Consider the following 19,683-nt stretch of genomic DNA (forward strand, 5'->3'; position numbering starts at 1 on the left):
CCCTCGACCTCTGAGCCCTGTCCCCAGCCCTATTTTTGTATTTCAGTTAGACACAAGGTCTCACTGAGCTGCTTAGGGCTTTGCTGTTGCTGAGGCTGGCCTCTACCTTGAGATCCTCCTGCCTCAGCCTCCCAAGCTGCTGGGATCAGAGGCGTGCGCCACCAGGCCCAGCAGATTAACCGAAGAGAGCTGGGTCCCCTGGTGGGTGGCAGGCTCTGGGGCACCCAGCTACGACTGAATCCCAACACCCACCCACCCAGAGAGTGTATGGTGGCTCTCCCGGCTCCTCAGGCCTCCCTGGTACCATGAGTGCGTGCTGAGTGGCAGGTTCGGGGCCCCACCCCAGAGCCACAGGGCAGCCCCTGCACGGCCAGGTCTCTGAAGTCACCCTGCTCCTCCAGCACCAGCCTGTGGGGGGGCAGCGGGCGCTGCCCTTGGCCTGCTCTTGGCCTGGCCTCTGGTGGAGGCCGGGCTGGGGCGGAGTGCTGTCTCAGCAGACACTGGATCTCAGGGCGCAGCGGGGAGGGGGCCGCGCAGGCCCGCCCTGCCCCCCTAGAGGTCACCCTGCACCTTTGGAATCCAGCCGCAGTGTCCCCAGGCCCCAAGCTCCCGAACAAACAAATCCTGAAGGTCCCCTTGTGGAATGGCCTTGGCACAGAGAACGCGGGAGGGGTCAGGGTGACCCGATGTCCCCTGCCAGGAGACAAGGGGGAGCCCAGAGCGGAGATGGGTCCTTCAGAAGGACCCCAGGCTAAGCTCAGCCCCTCCAGGTCACTCAGCCTGGCCCAGAGTGACGTCCCCACACTGCTCCTCCACCAGCAGAAGTGGCAGCAGAGGGCTCAGGGCAGAACTGGGCAGAGTCCCACTGTCCCTGAACAAGTCCCTTAATCTGACTGAGCCTGGGGTCATCCGCAGTAAAATGTAATGGTTCCACCTGGCTCTGGTGGCGCACGCCTGTCATCCCAGTGGCTTGGGAGGCTGAGGCAGGAGGATGGCCAGGTGGAGGCCAGCCTCAGCAACTCAGCACCGTCCTTGTGCTAGGGATGGGGCGTTCACTGGCCCTGGCCACCACCCCCTGCAGCAGCCTACCTTGCGGATGCGGCCGCTGCGTGTCCCGGCGAACACCACGGTGCGGCCCCGGTAGTCGTAGGCAGCCACAGCGGTCAGTCCGTCGTCCTTGTCCACAAACAGGGGGGTGCCCTCGATGGTGACCGTGCCCCCCAGGGGCTGATTGAAGTCCTGTCCACAGAAGTCGTCGTCGATCTGCAGGGGCTGCAGGAAAGGACAGGTGAGCCTCCTCCCAGGGCCACTCCAGCCCCACAGAGGTCCCCAGATGCGAGAGGCTGCAGGCCCATTTCACAGACTGGGAAAAGGGAGGCTGAGGCTGTGGGCGCGCCTCCCGGGCCCACCCACCCACTGGCCCTGCGCCTGACTCTGGGTCCCTGGGGAAGGAAGGACAGGCGACCAGTGTAGCAGGTGGCCTCAGGGGTCTGGCCAGCGATGGACAGGAGAGGAGGGGACAGGTGGGGAGGGGTGACAGCACAGTCCCTCCTCTGCAGAGGTGTGGCCCTGGCCACCAGAGGGGGCGTGCAGACAGACAGGATCCAGTTCAGACAGGACAGCCCGTGGCATCCAAAGGCAAAAGGGAGGGGCCGGCTGTGCGTGCAGGAAGCCATCGATCGCGAGGCTCCGGAGATGGCTGGGGGGACATCTGGGGGGACTGTCCCGCTGCGAAGCCGAGGAGGAGAGACAGGGCACAGGGAGAGGAAAGAGGAGGGGACAGGCCACTGATGTGGCCAGAGCAGGGAAGCCAGGCCAGGGCTGGGGGCGCCTGGGAACCACCCCAGGCACACAGGACACCTCCCGGGTCTGGGGACAGGGCACGGAGCAGCCAGGGTGAAGCACCCCCCCCTGGGCTTCCATGTCCCTGCTCCTTCCTCAAAAGGCCACGGGGAGGGGACACCCGTATCCACCAAAGGCACTCAGAACCCCGACCACGAGAAAGAGGAGTGGAAGGGACCCTGGCCACCCCGCTGCGCCCCAAGTAGAACCAGGGCCTGTCCTGGTTGGGACCCAGGAGGACGGAAATCAGAGAGGGACAGGTTTTCCTGGGCTACCTAACAGGTCCCGGGCAGCAGTGGCAGAGGGCTCAGGGCAGAGCTGGGCAGAGTCCCACTTCCCCTGAACGAGTCCCTTAGTCTGACTGAGCCTGTCAGCCCAGCAGCTCTGGAGGCTGAGGCAGGAGGATCACAAGGTGGAGGCCAGCCTCAGCCACTCAGGGAGACCCTGTGTCTAAATAAAATAGAAAAAGGGCTGGGGACGGGGCTCAGGGGTTGAGCGCCCCTGGGTTCCATCCCTGGGACCAAAAAAAAAAAAAAACCCGACCTTAATGGTTCCCTCGACCTGAGCGTGGGAACATGGAGGAGCAGCTGAGGCCTGGCCCCGTCAGTAGGTGCTGGAGGCTGCAGCCCAGCACAGGGGAGGCCCAGCTGGGGCAGCACCAGGCCCACTGTCTCTGGAGGGCACAAGCACTGCCTGCAGGGGACTGTCATCTGGCCCCACTGTGGGTGACGGGAGGGCCCAGGAGAGAGGCGCACAGCCAGCAAAACATGAGGGAGAGACGGAGGCTCTAGAGATGGCGCCCACTCGGGTGAGGCCCAGCGCTGCCTCTTAGGACCAGAGTCAGGGCCACACATCTCCTTGAGCCTCAGCCCCCTTGTCTGAAAATCAGGGACAGGAGCCAGCTGGCCAGCACCCCACATGGGGCCAAGCACGCTGTGGATGACCCATCCGATGTCCCCAGGGGCTTGTGGGTCATTTGGGCAGGGTGCCGTTACCCCATCTCCCCAGCGCCTGGCAGGTCACTGTCATGGCTAGAAAGAGGATCTGGGGGTCAGCATGACCCCCTGCCACACAGGACAGCAGCAGCCCTTGCCTCACAGGGCTGAGCTCACAGGCGGCCAAGAGCAGGGCCTGGTCACAGCAGGAGCCATCCTGGTATGTGGACAAGAACTGGACGCGGGGGCACACACCTGTCATCCCCAGGGGCTCTGGAGGCCGAGGCAGGAGGATCGCCAGGTGGAGGCCAGCCTCAGCCACTTTAGCCAGGCCCTGAGCCACTCAGCGAGACCCTGTCTCTCAATAAAATCTAAAAAGGGCTGGGGATGGGGGTCAGGGGTGAAGCGCCCCTGGGGTCCAGGGCCAGGCCCTGGTCAAGGTCACGTCCAGCCGCTGGGCACTCACCGAGTTGATGCAGCCCAGCTCCTTGTTGAGCAACCAGGGCAGCGACAGCTTGCCCTCCCCGCGGTAGCAGGACTGGATGCGCTCCTTGATCTTTTCCTTGATGGCGCGCAGCGTGAAGAGGCAGAGCGCGGACTCCTTGGGTGGCTTGACCCGGTTCTTCTGGCCCTGGGCGAAGACGGTGAAGAGCACGTCCTCGTCGTCGGTCAGGCCCAGCTGGCGGGCCAGCGCGTGGCCAGGCCGGCTCAGGTAGGCGTCCTGCACCAGGCGGTACTCGACGCCCGCCTGCTGGCAGCCGATGGGGAACTCGACGTACGAGTAGAACTTGGGGTCGTCGACGCACAGGCGCACGATCTTGGAGGTGAAGAAGTGCTCGCCGGCCGCGTCGGGGGACGTGAGCTGGGTGTCCAGCTGCAGCGTGAGGTAGTACACGAACTGCTCGCTGCGAAAGCTGTACACGTAGTAGATGTCGAAGGCGGGGAACTTGGACAGGGTGTCGGACGGGATCTTGAGCTGCGACGACACGAACTCATCCTGGTACACGAAGCCGAACATGTCCGCGTCCTCCTCGTTGGCCATGAGCCGCCGGCTGGACAGCGTGGGAAAGTACTCCGATTTGCCGTCGATGGGGGTCCCCACGAAGAGCTTGGCCTGGCCCTGGCCGGGGGTCCCCGCGATCAGCACCCCGGCCATGCTGCCCGCCTCGCGCACGCTCGACAGGTAGTGCTCCTTGCGGTGGTGAGGCTCGCCCAGCTTGAAGAGGTCGTCCAGGCGCAGGAACTGGCAGATGCCCTGCGACGCGCTGCCACAAGCCAGCAAGCGGTTGGCGGCATAGTCCAGCAACAGCAGCTTGTTCACGTTGTCCGTGCTGCCCAGGCCGTGCGGGCACGACTGCACGCTGGGCGGCGGGTAGCACTTCTCGTTGTCCTCCACGGGGCCCGTCACGTGCGCCCGCAGCAGCGTCAGGTTCCCCGACAGCTTGTAGATGCGGTTCACCGCGCCCACGTACACCTCGCCCGTCTGCTCGTGCACCACCAGGTGGGTGAGGCCCCAGTCGCTGGCCACGAAGGTGCGGAAGGCAGGTGGCGGGGTCCCGTCCGTCCTGGGCGAGCCTGCAGCCACCCAAAGGCCCCCTAACAGCAGCAGGGGCAGCAGCATGGAGAGCGCCTGCGGGCGCAGAGGTGGCAGCGGCATGGCGCCCCCGGGCCTTGGGCCTTGGTGCTCAGGTCCTGCAGGGGCGAGCATCACGGGGCCGGGAGCCGCAGCCCTGGGGGAGAAGGGGCAGGAGAAGGCCGGTGAGCCAGAGCGCAGCACGCGCGCAAAGAGCACCCACGTCCTGCCCAGCGCGCGTGCATCCCGCGCGGACTCCGCGCACTCGCATCCTGCGCGGACCCCTTCACCGCACTCCAGGAGGAAGGGCTGCTCCTCCCGGCAGAGAGCCAGAAGCTAGGAGAGGTCACCCTCCTGGCCTGGGCGCAGAGTGCGCGCAAAGCACGCACGTCCTGTCCAGCGCGCGCTACATCCTGCGCGGACTCCGCGCACATGCATCCTGCATGGACCCCTCTACCACACTCCAGGAGGAAGGGCTGCTCCTCCCGGCAGAGAGCCAGAAGCTAGGAGAGGTCACCCTCCTGGCATGTGGGCGCAGAGCGCGCGCAAAGCACGCACGTCCTGTCCAGCGCGCGCGCATCCTGCGCGGACTCTGCGCACGTGCATCCTGCACGGACCCCTCTACCACACTCCAGGAGGAAGGGCCACTCCTCCCGGCAGGGAGCCAGAAGCTAAGAGAGGTCACCCTCCTGGCTGGGGCCCGGCAGGCAGCCCGGGTGAGCCAGGTGTCACGGAGACCAAGCAGTGGTTACCACAAGCTGCTTGCGCCAATTCCATGCCTGTGCCCTGCCACTGCTGGCAGAGGGGAACCACCCTTGGGGGTCACAAGGGCCTGGGGTCTAGACTGGAGTCACAGCTGGCATTCCAACTTGGACAGGATCAACCTCTGACTCAGAGCCTGATTACGCCCTAGGGAGACAGACCCCTGGCCCCAAGCTCCTCATTCCCAGAGACACTTCCCTGGCTGGGGCTGTGGGGGACACGCACCACTGTTGCCCTATAAAAGCTGGACACAGGCGGGCTTCCAAGCTCATTCCCAGATCCACATCCAGGCCCCCTTGAGTTCCCACCCAAACCCAGGGTTGCCCCCAGGGTAAGTGGATTCGAGATGTGTCCCCAAAGCCTGCTCTCACAGGTCCCCCTGAGGGCAGCCTGATTCCATCCCACAGGCCTCTATTGGGCGCCCACGGGGAATGTGCCCCGTAAATACAGAACCCACCTCCTGACCAAGTACCAGGGTGGGCGCAGCATGGGGCCAGGGCCTGTGCCCAGCGCGCACCAAGCACTCTCGAATGAGCTGCGCTCCCCTGCGGTTCTCCGCAGCCATGGCCCAGGCTGGCCCCACTCAGGGACCCCACAACAACCCCACAATCCTACGGCCACACAGGCCGGGCCTCTCAGCATAAGCTGGGGGCAGTCTGGGCCACTGTCCCTGGGTCACTCACTGGCTCACCTCAACAGCCTCAGGTCACTCCCAGGAACGATCCGGAAGCTGAGCTGCCCTTCTACCCAGCCAGGGAGTGACTCTGGGCTAACCCTCTGGGAACTCAGCCTCCTCCCCGAACCTCCTCAAAATTGCTCACCCCTCCTGCGTGGACAACTGAGTCCCTCCATGCACTGAGTCAAACCCGGACTCTCAGGACGCGCCCCTTCCCCAGCCTCAGTTTACCCACCTGTAAAGGGGGTGACACAGTTCCCCACCTGGATGAGAGGAAGAGGATGGCCTGCCCATGTATTGGGGGCCTCTCCCCATTCCTGGCTGAACCCTGGGGCTGCGGATACCTTCCTCCTGACTCCCAGCCAATGCCCTCCCCGTGGCTGGGCAGCCCCATTTCTCAGGTGGAACAACTGAGGCCTAAAGATGATGTCTGTGGCCACAGTCCAGCCAGCTCCTGGGCCTCCGTGTCCTCACCTAGAGTGCCCTGCTCGGGTGTCACCTGAGACATCTCCCATGAACTGCTCCCTGAAGGCACCCGCTAACAGTGCCCAGTGTCCTGTTTTAGTTTGTGGCAGGAGGCTTGTTAATGGTTTTTGTTACCTATTGTTCCCAGACACTGCCCCTGACAGAATGACAGCTCTGACACAGGAGGGTCTGGCTAGGTGTGGTTCGCCACTATATCCCCAGAGCCAAGCCCGGGATCCAGAGGACCCCAAAAAACACTTGAGTGAAGCTGGGCCTGGTGGTGCAGGCCTATAATCCCTGCAGCTCAGGAGGCCAAGGCAGGAGGATCAAAAGTTGGAGGCCAGCCTCAGCAACATATCAAGGCCCTGAGCAACTCAGCGAGACCCTGTCTCTAAATAAAATACAAAAAGGGCTGGGGATGGGGCTCGGGGGTTAAGTGCCCCTGGGTTCAAGCCTCAGTATAATAATAATAATAATAATAATAATAATAATAATAATAATAAAAAAATACATGAGTATTGTCTGCCCCTCTTCTCTTGCCCCCACCCTCTGTCCAGTGCCCATCTGCTGCTCAGGTGTGGAAACTGAGGCTCAGGGCAGCAAAGCGCTTTGGCTCGACTCTCAGAGCAGAACCACGTCTGGGCTCCTCCCAGCAGGCTGTTCGTTGCCTTTCCTGGTCATTGACATCACCCCAAGCTCAGCAGCCGGGAGAGGATCCTCCACCGCCCCCACTAGAGGCCTGAGGCGGACCAGGGAGCCAGGAGACAGGTTCCCTGCCCAGGCAGCAGCGGGCCTGGGCTGAGAGCTGAGCACATTGGAACTCCAAAGAGAACATGAATCACTCACCGTTTATCAGTTCAAAGCAGCCCTGCAATTACCAGGGGCCGGGCTGTCCCCTCCTCTGGGATAATTATACACGTCTTAATGCAATTATGGGCTCTACTTTTTATATTAAACAGGAGGGACCCGGCTGAAGAAGCCACCATCCAAACTCCAGCCTGGCCCAGGGCCCACTCTGTCTCCTCCCAAGGAAAGAACTGGCCTGGAGCGGGGGGCACCCGATTGCTAGCCAGGGAAGGAGGGGATCCCAGGCCGATGCTGGCTCCCTCACACCCACCGTCTAACAAAGGCCACACAGGACAAGGCTTGGGCTACTTTTTCTACCTTAGAGATACAGGACTCAGGGCTCAGACAGACCCAAGGTCACCCAGCTAGTCCCAGCAAGGTAGGGGCCAGATCCAGAGCTTCTGCAGACCCTGGGATACCTGGGAAATCTGCAGAGGCGCGATTGCCCCAGGCCTGAGGTGTGCCCAGGAAAAAGTACCCAAAGGTGCGCTTGGGTGCAGGGAGGACCCGCAGATGCTGTCCTCCACGGAGAAGGGAGGGATGCTGGCCAGCCACTGTGGCCTGCACAGGCTGCCCTAGGGGGTCTCACTGGAAGGACCAGGCATATTGGGCACACTGGTGGGGGACGAGGGGCGATTCTGTGGTGCAGGGCAGCAGGAGGAGAGACCTGGCACGGGAATCTGCTGGACATGCAGATGGGGTCGGTGCCAGGCTGAGTCAGAGCCAGGCCAGGAGGGCACAGCGGGTGTTGGGTGTACCGAACGGGGCCAGCCACCAAGAGGAGCCAAGCTACAGGCAGGTGCAGCGCTGTGACCCGGGGGGCTCCACGCCTGGACTGCATGGGACCGGCCCTCCAGTGGGGCGTGCAGATCAATGTCCCCCTCCCTCTCCCAGACCTGGATGACACCACGGCTCCTTTTTTGCCCCAAGAAACAAAGACCTCAGAGTCCTCCTCATGGAAAGAGGGATGTCAACGGATGCCCTCCCACTCTGGATCCTTCCGGGGCTTGGACAGGTGGGGACATGGGGGGACATGGAAGACAATCACACTGTGCCCAGAGATATTTCCAGCGGCATCCAGAAAGGGGGCTGCCCTGGTCATCCCCACCTCCCCCCATCGGAGGACACAGAAGGTGGTTCCAGGTGGCCCTGATCCCCATCAGCCCTATGGGACCAGGCAGGACCTGGAGACACCTTGCTGTTCTGCTCTCAGAAAAAGTGCCAGCTGCTCGCGATTGGCTTTGGGGGTGCCCTCTCCTCTGCCCAGCTGCTCTAACATGCTCCAGACATGAGCATCTTCCCGAGGGGCACCAAACAGGCAGGCAATGACCTAGGGGCCCAGCAGTGCAGCAAAGGGGATATGCCACATTCACCACCACCCCGAGAGCACTCAGCTGAGCCACACAGGGCTTGCAAGACCCCGGCCTCCACCCTTGCATGTCCCCCCCCTCTGACTGCAATGCCTTTCCAGGGTCCCAGGTGCCCGGACGCCTGACCCTGAAGCAGACTCTCCCAGGGTTGGCCTCTCTGCCTGGGGCATGCATGGGACTGGGGACCTCCTTCAGGGCCAGGCAGAACCCGGGCACACCTAGCTCTGCCCTGTTCCTCTCCCACACACCCCAAACCAGTGGGGAGGCAGGGGACCTGGGGCATGCTCCCCAAGGACCCAGGGAGCAACCATGAGCCCCACCCCACTCGGACTGGGATGAGGAGGTGAGCCAGCACCGCAGCCCAGGCCAGCCAGCCAGCCAGCCCGCAGCAGGAGCGGGACTGGGGACAGAGGCTCAGCCATGTCCCATCCCCCCACACACACCCCTTTCTTTCAAGGGGCGTGGCCCCAGCACCCCACAGACACGCAAAGGTAGCTCAGTGCACCAAGCAGCCCCTCTCACCCTCCATCCCGGGCTGCAGCCGGGATCTCACAAGGGGCACAAGGGCCTCCCTGGAGTCCCCTGCTCCCGCTTCCTGGAGGCAGCCCCGGATCAGCCGGCCGCCGGCGCCAGCTACGTCGCACACCAGGCCCGGGACCGTCCAGGAAGCCATGGAAAGCCTCCGAAGGAAGCGAAATGACCCTGGGGAGGCCCTGCTGGGGGGGGGGGGGGTGGAGGCCGAGGAGGCCCAAGCAGGGCTGGCCTCCCGGGTGCCACCCGCACCGCCCCCTCCCAGCCCCGTGGCGGCCCTGCGGGCCTGGGCTGGACCCAGCGCCCAGCTCCCGGCACCCGGGGCCAGAGGAGGCGGGGGCGGGCGGCGGTCCCCAGGAAGCGGTTCCAACTTCCACCCCGGCGCGCAGGGCCGCCCAGGGCGCAGCCCCCCCAGACCTGCCCGGGCTCCCGCGGTCGCCGCCGAGCCCTGCCCGGGCCGGCCCAGCCCGACGATCGCCGCGTCCCGAGGTCCGAGCCCGCGATCCAGCGCCCGGGCTCGGACCGGGCCCCCGCAGGGCCCTCCCGGAGGGGCCGCCGCAAACTTTCTCTCCTGCCTTTGGGGAGGGGGCAGCGCCCGTCCCCGCCGCGCCGCCCCGGAGCGCTGCCCGGAGGACCTCAGCGGGCCGGGGTGGCCGGGGTGGCCGGGGTGGCCGGGGCGCGCGGAGGAGGAGGAGGAGGAGGCCGGGCGCTGGGCCTGGGGCCGCGGTCCGATCGGGCCTGGCGGGGACGCGGCAGCTCAGCGCCCGCGCCGTGGCCGCGCCCGGACACACGCGGGCGCCCGGCCGGAGCCGCAGGGACACGCGGAGCGCGGACACGCGCGCCGCAGTCCCCCGCGCACACCCCCTGCCCGGCCGCCCGCGGAGCGCCCCGCCGGAGGCCGCTCCCCGCATCCCGCATCCCGCATCCCGCAGGGCGCCGGCCCCGGGCCCCGGACCCCCGCCCGGGCCCGGCCGCCGTCCTCCGGGTCCCGCTCCCCGCCCACCCGCCCCGCGCAGCGCCGCGGGGAAAGTTGCGCCCCGACTCACCGGCTGCCCCGGGGCGCGCCCCGCCGCCGGCCATCGCCGCGCCCCGCCGCCGCCCGCCCCGCCGCCGCCTGCCCCGCCGCGGGGCCGCCGAAGCCGCGCAGGCCGCCCAGGCCGAGGCCGCCGCCGCGCCCGGGCTCCGCTGCGTGGCCGCGCTGCCGCTGCCCAGCATGAATGGGGCGCCGAGCGCCGCGCGGCTGCGGACCGGCCTCGCTCTCGCCGCCCGCGGAGCGCTGCGCCGCGCGCATGCGCCGCCCCGAGCTCGGGGGCGGGGCTGGCGGGGGCGGGGCGGGAGGCGGGACCCGCCGCGGCCTCCAGAGGGCGCTCTGCCCCGCGCCGCGCGCCAGCCGGGCCCCACCGCCCGCCTTCAAAGGGCGATGCTGCCACCCGCCTGAAGTCGCTGTGGTCGCCGGGGCCTCGGAGGGGCGTCCCGGGAGTCCAGCGCGCCCGGGCTGGCCTGGGCGCACGTCTCCAGAAACCAGGGTCGGCCTCTGTGGGTCCGATCTCGGGGATCGGAGTTCCTCGGGCAAAGGGTAAACTGAGGCCGGAGGAGGCCACCGCCCTGCCCGAGTCCTGCGGGGTGGTGTCCCCGCTCCTGGCCTCCGGCCTCGGCGTCTGTGGGTGGCACGACCCCTGCGCCGGTGCATCTGCCCCTACTGGCCGGGCAGCGCGGCCCCCTGCAGGCCCTGGGGGGTGCGGGGTGGTGGCGCCCTCTGGGACACTGCCTGGGAGCCAAGTCCCCAGCCCCGGGTCCCTGCAGCGGGAGCCTCGGAGGACACGACCCCCATCCTCGCCACCTAGAGAAGGAAGCCGGCGGGACGCAGGAGCTGGCCAGGCGCCCGACCCCCCGGGTAGCGGGGCGGCTCCAGCCCCTTAGGGACAGCGCTCATCGGCTGTGTCCCCGAAGAAGGTGGGACACCAGGCTTCTCGCCCTGCGAAGGTCCCCCTGCGGGACAGCCAGCCCCTGCGAGCGCCAGGCACCCCCGACAGAGCACAGAGCCCCCCAAACGCTGTCCTGGGCGAGGGGAGCGTTGCGCGCGCAGAGTCCCCTCCGGTGACCTGCAGGGGACAGTTTGCACCGAGCGTGACTGGTGTCCTCCGGACAGAGGGTGACCCTCCACAGTCCCAGGGGCCCCTCTGCATCTCCTTAGCAGCCTCCCTCTCTGCTGTGCTAAGCCTCCCCTGGCTTTTGCTGGGGTGTGGCCACTTGTGTTGGGTCTCAGAATGGCGATGTTCTTTTGTGTGACTTGTTTGGGGACATTACAGAAGTGGGATCACACCATGTGTGCTGCTTGCTCTGCTCCCAGGCAGCTGTTCTCGGCGACTTTTGCAGGATTCTTGCACTTTCTGCAGCTGATCGTCCAGGCGCTGGGTTGACCCCTGCTCAGGGCTCTGATGAGCATGTCATGCATGTGACTTTGCTGGGCACGTTTAGACCCAGGGGTGGACTGTCTGGCCATGCACGGGGGGTGCATTTAGCTCTCCAGATGGATGGCCCCAGTTCACAGCCCCAGCCCTGATGTCCCCTGTTCCCTGCTGCCTCCCACCCCCATCAACCCTTGGTCCAGTCAGGTCTTAATGGTGCACACTAGATTTTCATGGTGGATTTCATATTTCATGTCCCCGAATGAGGCTGAGCACCTTTTTCAAAAGTCCTATTTGCCGCTCAGTGCAGAGACGCAGGCCTGTCATCCCAGCAGCCCAGGAGGCTGAGGCAGGAGGATCGCAAGTTGGAGGCCAGCCTCAGTAATTGAGTAAGACCTGGTCTTGAAACGGGATGTGGTGCCGTGGTTAAGCACCCCTGGGTTCAATCCCTGATACTTCCCCCCAAAAAGCCCTATTTGCTATTTAACTTGCCGTCATCTAGTACTGACAGTCCGTGAAGGTGCACCGATGTGGTACAGATGGGTAAACTGAGGCTGGAGAGAGGGACAGACCCCTTCCCTGGAGCTCGGGACCCGAGATCCTTCCTTCCTTGTGAACTTCTGGGTCACCCACAGCTGGGTGGGGTCCAGAATGGCCAGTTAATGTGGAGCGAGTCCTGTCTGTCCCCTGAACCCCTCTTTTCTCCTTTACCACTCTGTCTTCTGTGGGACCACTCAGGGTTCTTACTGTTCTGGCCTCAGCGACCCCCAGGAGAGCCCCAACCTCCCTTTTGAGGTCCAGCCCTGACCTCCAACTGTCTCCTGGGAGAGTTTAGAGGCCCCATCCCCAGCCCTTTTTTTTTTTTGTATTTTTTTTTTTTTTTTTTTTTTTTAGAGACAGGGTCTCGCTGAGTGGCTTAGGGACTCGCTAAGTGGCTGAGGCTGGCCTCCAACTTGCGATCCTCCTACTTTAGCCTCCTGAGCTGCTGGGATGAGAGGTGTGCACCACTGCGCCTGGCTAGGGAAGGATTGTTTAAACAAGATGTTAAAAATAAAGAAAGAAAGAAAGAAACGATGGATCATTTTGACTTCATTAAAATTAGTTATTTTTTGTTAAGGCTCCAAAACAGGAGCTATGGAGAGACTCTGGAATTTCAAAGACGCTCTCTTCCAACACATAGGATGGACGATAATATATAAAGAGCTCCCAAGAATCAACAAGAAAAGGACAACCAGCCAGAGGCAGGGGAAGAGAAGACCTCCGCAGGTCATTTTCTGGACAGCAAAATGGCAAGTGGCTGTTGCTACCGAGCCCTGAGTGGCAGGTCCTGAGCTCCCGCCCCAGCAGCGCCCTCCCTCTGGTTTAGATCTGAGGTCCTCCTCGTGTGACCTCATGGATTCTGACCCTGCGCTCTTCAAGTGTGGAAGGAGAAGTGGAATGCCAGTGACAGCGGTGGAGCTAGGAATCGACCCTGGGTTTGTGGCTTTGGGGCTCCTGACCCCACATCACACGGAGGGGAAATGAGTCAGCACAGCTGTTCTGGGTTTTCTCTGTGGTTTTCAATTCTGTGTGCCTGACACAGTCCAGGGGACAGGGCAGCTGACTGTGCAAATGAGGAATGACTCCTAGGAACTTGCTTCTGTCCCAGGGTGTCTGGGCCATTGGAGCAGTTTCAGGGGTCCTTTCTGCATTTGTACGACTCAGAGTGACCTCAAAAAATAGACTCCCTGGGGCTTTCTTCCCTTCTCCAGATGGCCCCAGCACTGGGTGCGCCCAGTCCCCAGGGGGACAGCCCACTGATCCCTGGCCACCAGGCTCAGATCTGGACCCCATCCTGTGCTAGGCAAGGTGGCCCACCTCTGTCACCTCGGCAGCTCAGGAGGCTGAGGCAGGAGGATCGCAAGGTGGAGGCCAGCCTCACCACCGCCCCAGAGCCTTTTTTTGGCACTGGGGGTCGAACCCAGTGCCAACTTAACCAGTGAACCCTATTCCTGCCTTTTTTTTTTGTATTTTATTTAGAGACAGGGTCTCGCTGAGTTGCTCAGGGCTTTGCTAAATTGCGAAGGCTGGCCTCCACCTTGCGATCCTCCTGCCTCAGCCTCCAGAGTTCCAGGATTACAGGCCTGGGCCACTGTGCCCAGCAGAGACAATAGCCTCTCATTTTGCTAAAAATATAGGGTAGAAATGGGGAAGCTGGACTTTCCTCTCCCAACAGTCGTGCACAAACCTCAGTGCCCCCCACCAAAAAAAAAAAAAAGTTATCACTTGTTGAGGAAACACCATCCACAAGGAAATGATTCCAGGTCTGATCCAAGATCCTGACAGGTGAAGCAGGAATCCAAGTTGGAGGCCAGCCTCTGGGACTCAGGGAGGCCCTGGCTCCAAAATAAAACAGATCCAAAAAAGGGCCAAGGACCCAGCTCCGTGGTGGACCACTGCAGGCCTCATCCCTGGTACTGAAGAAAAAAAGATGCTTTGGTGAACAGTTATAACAATTCCTAAAACAAGCACAAAAATCTCAGGAAATCCAGGAGGGCCCAATGGCTATTTCAGAATTTTTAAAAAGGAAACATACAACAACAGGAAAAATAATGATAATTTAAAAAATTCCATAACATACCAGAGTAGGAGAAAAATTTAGTGGATATGAGGATAGAAAAGGAGGGAATTTCCAGTTTGAAAAACAGGAAAAAATAGACAGAAGGGAAATAAATAGCATCTCAAAGGCTTCTGGGTCTTACAAAAGGTCTAACATCATATCGAGGTGTCAGACAGAGCAGAGAAACGGGGTGAGGCCGAAAAGGTATTCAAAGAAATAATGAGTATTTCCAGAAATTGGTAAGGGACAGAGTCCTACAGATCCAAGGAATGGATGGATCCCCAACAATCCAGAGAAATCCACATCCAGACGTGTCTTACTCAAACTTCCAAAACTTCCAAAAAAACCTTGCAGGCAGCTACAGATAAATAGCACCTTCCTTTTAGATGAAGACGATCAAACTCATGTGGATTTCAGTGGAATATTACTCAGCCATAAACAAGGATGCAGTGATGGCATTTGCTGGTAAATGGATGGAGCTGGAGACTATCGTGCTAAGCAAAATAAGCCAGTCCCCCCAAAACCAAAGGCTGACTGTTCTGATAGGCAGATGCTAAACAAAAAGAAAAAAATCAAAAAATTTTTAAAAGGATGTGGATCTATGAGCATCGCATACAAAAATAAGCCAATAAAATAAAAGTGTGCTGTTATTATCATCTACAACTAGAAAAAGGGTCGGAAAAAAAGGAGGAGAGTGGAAATTTAATCCAATTATGGGGTTGAGAGGTGAGGCCTTGGGAGGCAATTAGGATTAGCTCCAGGTGGAGTCCCCACAATGGAGTCCTGGTGGTCTATTGATGGATGATTGACACAGAGCCGCTTCTTTCTTTCTTTGTACCAGGAATTGAACCCTCAGGTGCTTAACCACCGAGCCACATCCCCAGCCTCTGTTTTTATATTTTATTTAGAGACCGGGCCTCACTAAGTTGCTGAGGCTGCTTTGAACTCACCATCCTCCTGCCTTAGCCTCCCGAGTGGCTCAGATGACAGGCGTGTGCCACCACCCCCAGCTCACTTTGCAGTGTCTATGGGTCCAGTGTCACCAACACGAAGGACGCTATTATCATCTCAGCCACTGGATGGGTGTGCTCAAGTGTGGCTTTATTTTGCATGCCCCTGGCAGATCATCATCATTACTATTATTATTATTGTTACTATTATTATTATTATTATTATTACTATTATTGTTATTATTTAATTCTGTGTTGCTGGGGATAAAACCCAGGGCCTTGTGCCTTCGAGGCAAACGCTCTCCACTGAGCTGTGCAACCAGCCAATTTTTTGAACTCACCATGAACCAACTGCTTTCCCTTGAGAGTTTCCGGATATTACGTTGGTAGCTCTAGGGTGATATTTCTTATCTTCCTTTAAACCCCCAAATGGAACTAGAGGGAAAGAGCTGAGAATCTCTTTAGAAGCTGAGAATCGAATAATTGTCACACAGGGAAAACGGAGCTCAGAGTCCGAATCCAGATCCCAGTAACCGTTTCAGCTCCTGGATCCAGCCGTGCCTGAAGCTTACTTTGGAATTCTCTGTCCAGAGACTCTTTTTGGAGCTGGGGATGAGGACATTAGGATGGAGCTCTGGGTCTGCCACTTGTGCTAAAGGCCTCTGGCGGACCCAGGACCCCGATTCTCCAGGACAGTGCCATTCCCCAGACCTATGCAGCCGGAGAAAGTCGGTAGGCAGGAGAGGTGGGGGGCTCCTTGACCGTCAGACTCTCTTTCCATCCCGGTCCCCGCCCCCCGTCTGCACCCTCCCTCATGACTCAGTGTGTTTTGAGGCTGAATAACCGTGTAATTGGTCCGTCCGTTCCATCGTCAAACTTGGCAAATATGGTTTTCATAATTAGTTGGTGTTTACTTAACAGGAACCACCACCCACTACATTTAATGAGCCAGGTTATCGCGGATGAGGGAGGCACGTTGGGCCTGAAGAGCAAACCCGCTTTGTTCTCGTAGGTTCCAGGGTGGAGAGCTGCCACGGCTTGCCCGGGCCTGGATGTGGGAATCCCCTGGGCACCACACCCCACCCACCACCCCCTCTTTCCTCCATGGTCTGACTGTATTCTTGGGGAGGTGCTGGGGACGGGTCCTGGGCCCTCGAGCTGCTGTACACAGCTCGGCCACCGAGTCGTGCCCCGGCCTCTATAATTTTTATCATATGAAAAATTAGAATTTTTTTATACTAGGAATGGAACTCAGGGGTGCTTTACCACTGAGCCAGCCCTTCTAATTATTATTTTTTTAAATTTAGAGACATGGTCTCGCTGAGTGGCTCAAGGCCTCACTAAGTGGCTGAGGCTGGCCTCCACCTGGCGATCCTCCTGCCTCAGCCTCCTGAGCTGCTGGGGTGACGGGCAGAGCCACAGCACCCAGCTCTGCACTGGCCACCTGTGCAGCGACCCAGAGACATGGACAGGCGGACACAGGGGTGCACAGACCCGCTCAGGGCACGCACACGGAGGCATCTGTATGCACATGCAGAAAGGCCGCGCACACCCCTGCGGCCGTGCACGCACACTGTGTGAATCCTGCAGACACTGAGATGGGGTCAGGAAGGCCCATGACATGGGCACAGTTGGCCCTCCTCTCAGCCCGATGGGCCTGCTGGACTGACTCTGGTCCTTAGGGGAGGCTGAGGTTTGGGGGGCAGGAGTCCATCCACAGGAGGCCCCTGGCCTGCTCTGCCAGGGTCTGCCTGTGTGGGTCCGGCAGGGCAGGGCCCAGAGGGAAGGTCAGCTGGGCTGGGCTCCCCTGCGGGCATACTGGCACCGTCCGCTCCTGCGGCTGCCCTGGGGGAGGCGTTGTCCTGTCCCCAGCTTGGGAGGACACGAGGCTGACACCCTGGCTTGGCCTGAAGAGCCCGGGGCACAACGACAGCCCCCCACTTACTCCCCCAACAGGGCTCCATTGCTGGGGACTCCCGGTGCAAACACCAGAGACCCAGGTGCAAAAGACGACCGAAAGGGGAACTTGCTGGCTTTGGTTAGCTTCAGGTACGGCTGGATCCAGGTGCTCAGTGACTTCACGCACTTTCTCTATCCCTTGTTTAAGACAGAGAGGGGACCACAGGTGTTCCTTAGAAATCCTGGTCACAGAAGTCGCTCTTCTGTTGAGGGGGAGTCTGTTGGGGGGGGTGTGGGAAAAGAAGGGGGCGCTGGGGGGGTGCTCTATGTGACAAAGGCCCAGCAGGATTCCTGGGCGGAGGCCAGAGACGAGGCCTGACATGTGGACGCTGGACACAGCCCTGGAGGCCACAGGCTGGGGGCGGGGGTCTTCGAAGGGCTCATGGCTTCTGGCTGGAGATTAGCTTTGATGTCACTTCCAAAGGTCACTTGGCCGGTGGCCTGTGACTCCTCCTTCCAGAAGGCCCTCTCTCTGCCTGCAGGGCTCAGCCCAGGTGTCCTCTGACTCCCCCAGACACAGGCCCCTGTTTCCAGCAGCTGGGACCTGGCTGTCCCTCTGCCCTGCGTCTCAGGCCCAGGAATCACCCACCCCCCGGGCAGAGGCCTGCACATTTTTGGGGTGAGGGGTCCCAGGGATTGACCCCAGGGCTGCTTCACCCCTGAGCCCCGTCCCCAGCCCCTTTTTCTATTTTATTTAGAGACAGGGTCTCGCTGAGTGGCTCAGGGCCTCACTCAGTGGCTGAGGCTGGCCTCACCTGGCCATCCTCCTGCCTCAGCCTCCGGAGCCCAGGCGTGTGCCCGCACCTGGCTTCTTCCCTGTCCCTGTCAGACTCAGAGCCCTGTTGACACCCTGGTCACTGCTGACACCCACAGCCCCCAGGACAGGGGTGCTGGACGCTCAGGCCTGGCAGCCTCCACCCGAGAGCCGAGGGACGTGGCTCAAGGACACGGGACGGGGCTGCTTCCCGCTGAGACCCCACACCCCTCAGCCTGGTGGCCCCGAGCCCCATTGTCCCCTCGTGCCTGGCTGTGCTCTTCTGGGACAGCTGTCCCCAGCCGTGGACCTCCTGCCCCCTGGCCTGTGCATCGGGCCTCAGGGCCGAGGGCCAGGCGACCCTCCAGGAGGCCGGTGGCCGCCCTGCTCCATCCCTGGACTGAGCCGCTGTCCCTCTTTCCGCTTGTACCTGCTTCTGCGTGGCCTTTGCAGCTGTGGGTTCCTGTGCCGTGTTCCCTGCTGGGCGGGCCACTCCCCGGGGGCAGCGGCCTGTGTCGCAGGGTCCAGCAGAGCTGGACAGAGCGGGCAGCAGAGAGCGCTTCTCGAGGGAAGGACTGAAAACCAAGGCATCTGCTTTATTTGCTCCTGCACGTGACACATGCTCTGTCCCCTGGCCCTGGCCGCCCAGCCTGAGGCCCAGGTGGACGCCCCGCCAGGAGGGCAGGGCACAGTGGCTGTGGCCTGGGGTCCGTGGTCCCACGACTGGTCCTTTCCCGGGGACTCCAAGTCACTGCCAGGGCTGGGGACGACGGTGGCTTCTCAGCCCTGCAAAGACAACGGCCGGAGTCCAGTCAGGCTCTTCTGCCCCAGGCCACAGCCCGGCTCTCAGGAGTCCGTGACACGTCCCTGGACACCACAGGGTCCCTCCTCACCAGCCGCCCCTGAGACTTGACTGTGTCTCTGCGGCTCCCGGCAGGTCAGAGGCCCTCGCGTGTCCCCACCGGCTGCCCAGGGCACCCTCCACTCAGGCTGGGGTCCCCTTCCTCCCTGTCCCCACTCTGGCACGTCTGACAGGCACCTTGGGGGGACACCATGGCCCCCTCTTCTCTAAGCACTCGGGAGCGTGTGGCGCTTCTTCTTGGGCCAGGGCCGCTCACCCCCGAGCCCCACCCCAGCTCCTCTTTTATTCTATCTAGAGACAGGGCCTCGCTGAGTCGCGGAGGCTGGCCTCCACCTGGCGATCCTCCTGCCTCGGCCTCCAGCAGCTGTCCTCCATCCTTCCCAAAGCACCTGACCTGCACAGCCTCCCCCCTCTGGGACAGGCCCAGGTTGGAGTCCCTGGAGTTAGTGAGGCTCCTCTGGTGGCTGGTGGCATGGGGAAGGGCTAGACCGAGCCCGGAGCAGCCTTAAGGCATCACACCTGCTCCTGGGTCTGCACAGGACAGAACCTTCTAGAAGGGAGGACGCAGCTGGCCAGGGTGGAACGTCAGGGCTCTGGGGCTGTGTCCCAGGCCCCTGGGGAGCGGGTGGCTCACCTTGTGGGCGCTCACGCAGTGCTGGTAGGCCTTCACCAGGTCCGAGCAGCGCAGCACCTCGCTCAGGTGGTCACGGTAGCAGCGGAGGATCTGGGCCTGCAGGCCCGAGCACACGGGCTCCACCCTGCGGGGCCTGCGGGGGACAGAGCAGGGAAGGCCAGGTGACCCGGGCTGCCCCAGAGGACAGGGAGCAAAGGCACTCGCCCTCCCTCAACACCCACGTGCCAGAGGCTCAGCCAAGCCACCGAGGCCTGTCCTGTTCATCAGAGTCACTCCAAAGCTAGAGGACAGGGTGGGGGTCAGGCCTGGGCTGGTGGCCGAGGCTCCTGCCCACAGGTGACACGCACAGGAACCGGGCTGTGGGCTCCACAGTGGGTTGTGTGTCTTCAGGGTGGGAAAGGGCAGCTGCACGTTGGAGGCCAGCCTCCGGTCAGCTGCCTCCTGAAGGCTTTTCTTTCTTTTTTAAATATCTTCATTGAAATTTCATATTTAATCAATCAGTTAATCGATTTTTTAA

The 19,683-nt window shown here is 61.7% G+C and overlaps 2 protein-coding genes across 5 annotated transcripts in view; both read right to left on the bottom strand.

The window, feature by feature from the left end:
• The window catches only part of PLXNA1 (plexin A1), a 46,192-nt gene extending 35,980 nt beyond the window's left edge, over positions 1 to 10,212 (bottom strand). For 2 of the 4 annotated variants that reach the window (XM_081276327.1, XM_081276330.1), the window contains exons 1-2: positions 3,244 to 4,506; positions 1,090 to 1,272 (exon numbers count right to left, since the gene is read on the bottom strand). In XM_081276327.1, the coding sequence (XP_081132453.1) occupies positions 1,090 to 1,272; positions 3,244 to 4,485 (1,425 nt within the window). In that variant the 5' untranslated portion in view covers positions 4,486 to 4,506. Of the gene's footprint in view, positions 1 to 1,089; positions 1,273 to 3,243; positions 4,508 to 10,046 lie in introns of those variants that run through there. The other 2 variants (XM_081276329.1, XM_081276328.1) reach the window with 2 other exon arrangements.
• An 8,032-nt stretch (positions 10,213 to 18,244) lies between these two features.
• Positions 18,245 to 19,683, bottom strand: part of CHCHD6 (coiled-coil-helix-coiled-coil-helix domain containing 6) — a 180,168-nt gene continuing 178,729 nt past the window's right edge. The window contains exons 7-8 of the mRNA XM_081276335.1: positions 19,167 to 19,299; positions 18,245 to 18,456 (exon numbers count right to left, since the gene is read on the bottom strand). Coding sequence (XP_081132461.1) covers positions 18,451 to 18,456; positions 19,167 to 19,299 — 139 coding nt within the window. The 3' untranslated portion in view covers positions 18,245 to 18,450. The remainder of the gene's footprint in view (positions 18,457 to 19,166; positions 19,300 to 19,683) is intronic.

Source organism: Spermophilus citellus (assembly GCF_964194105.1).
Source record: "Spermophilus citellus genome assembly, chromosome: 19".
NCBI lineage: Eukaryota > Metazoa > Chordata > Mammalia > Rodentia > Sciuridae > Spermophilus > Spermophilus citellus.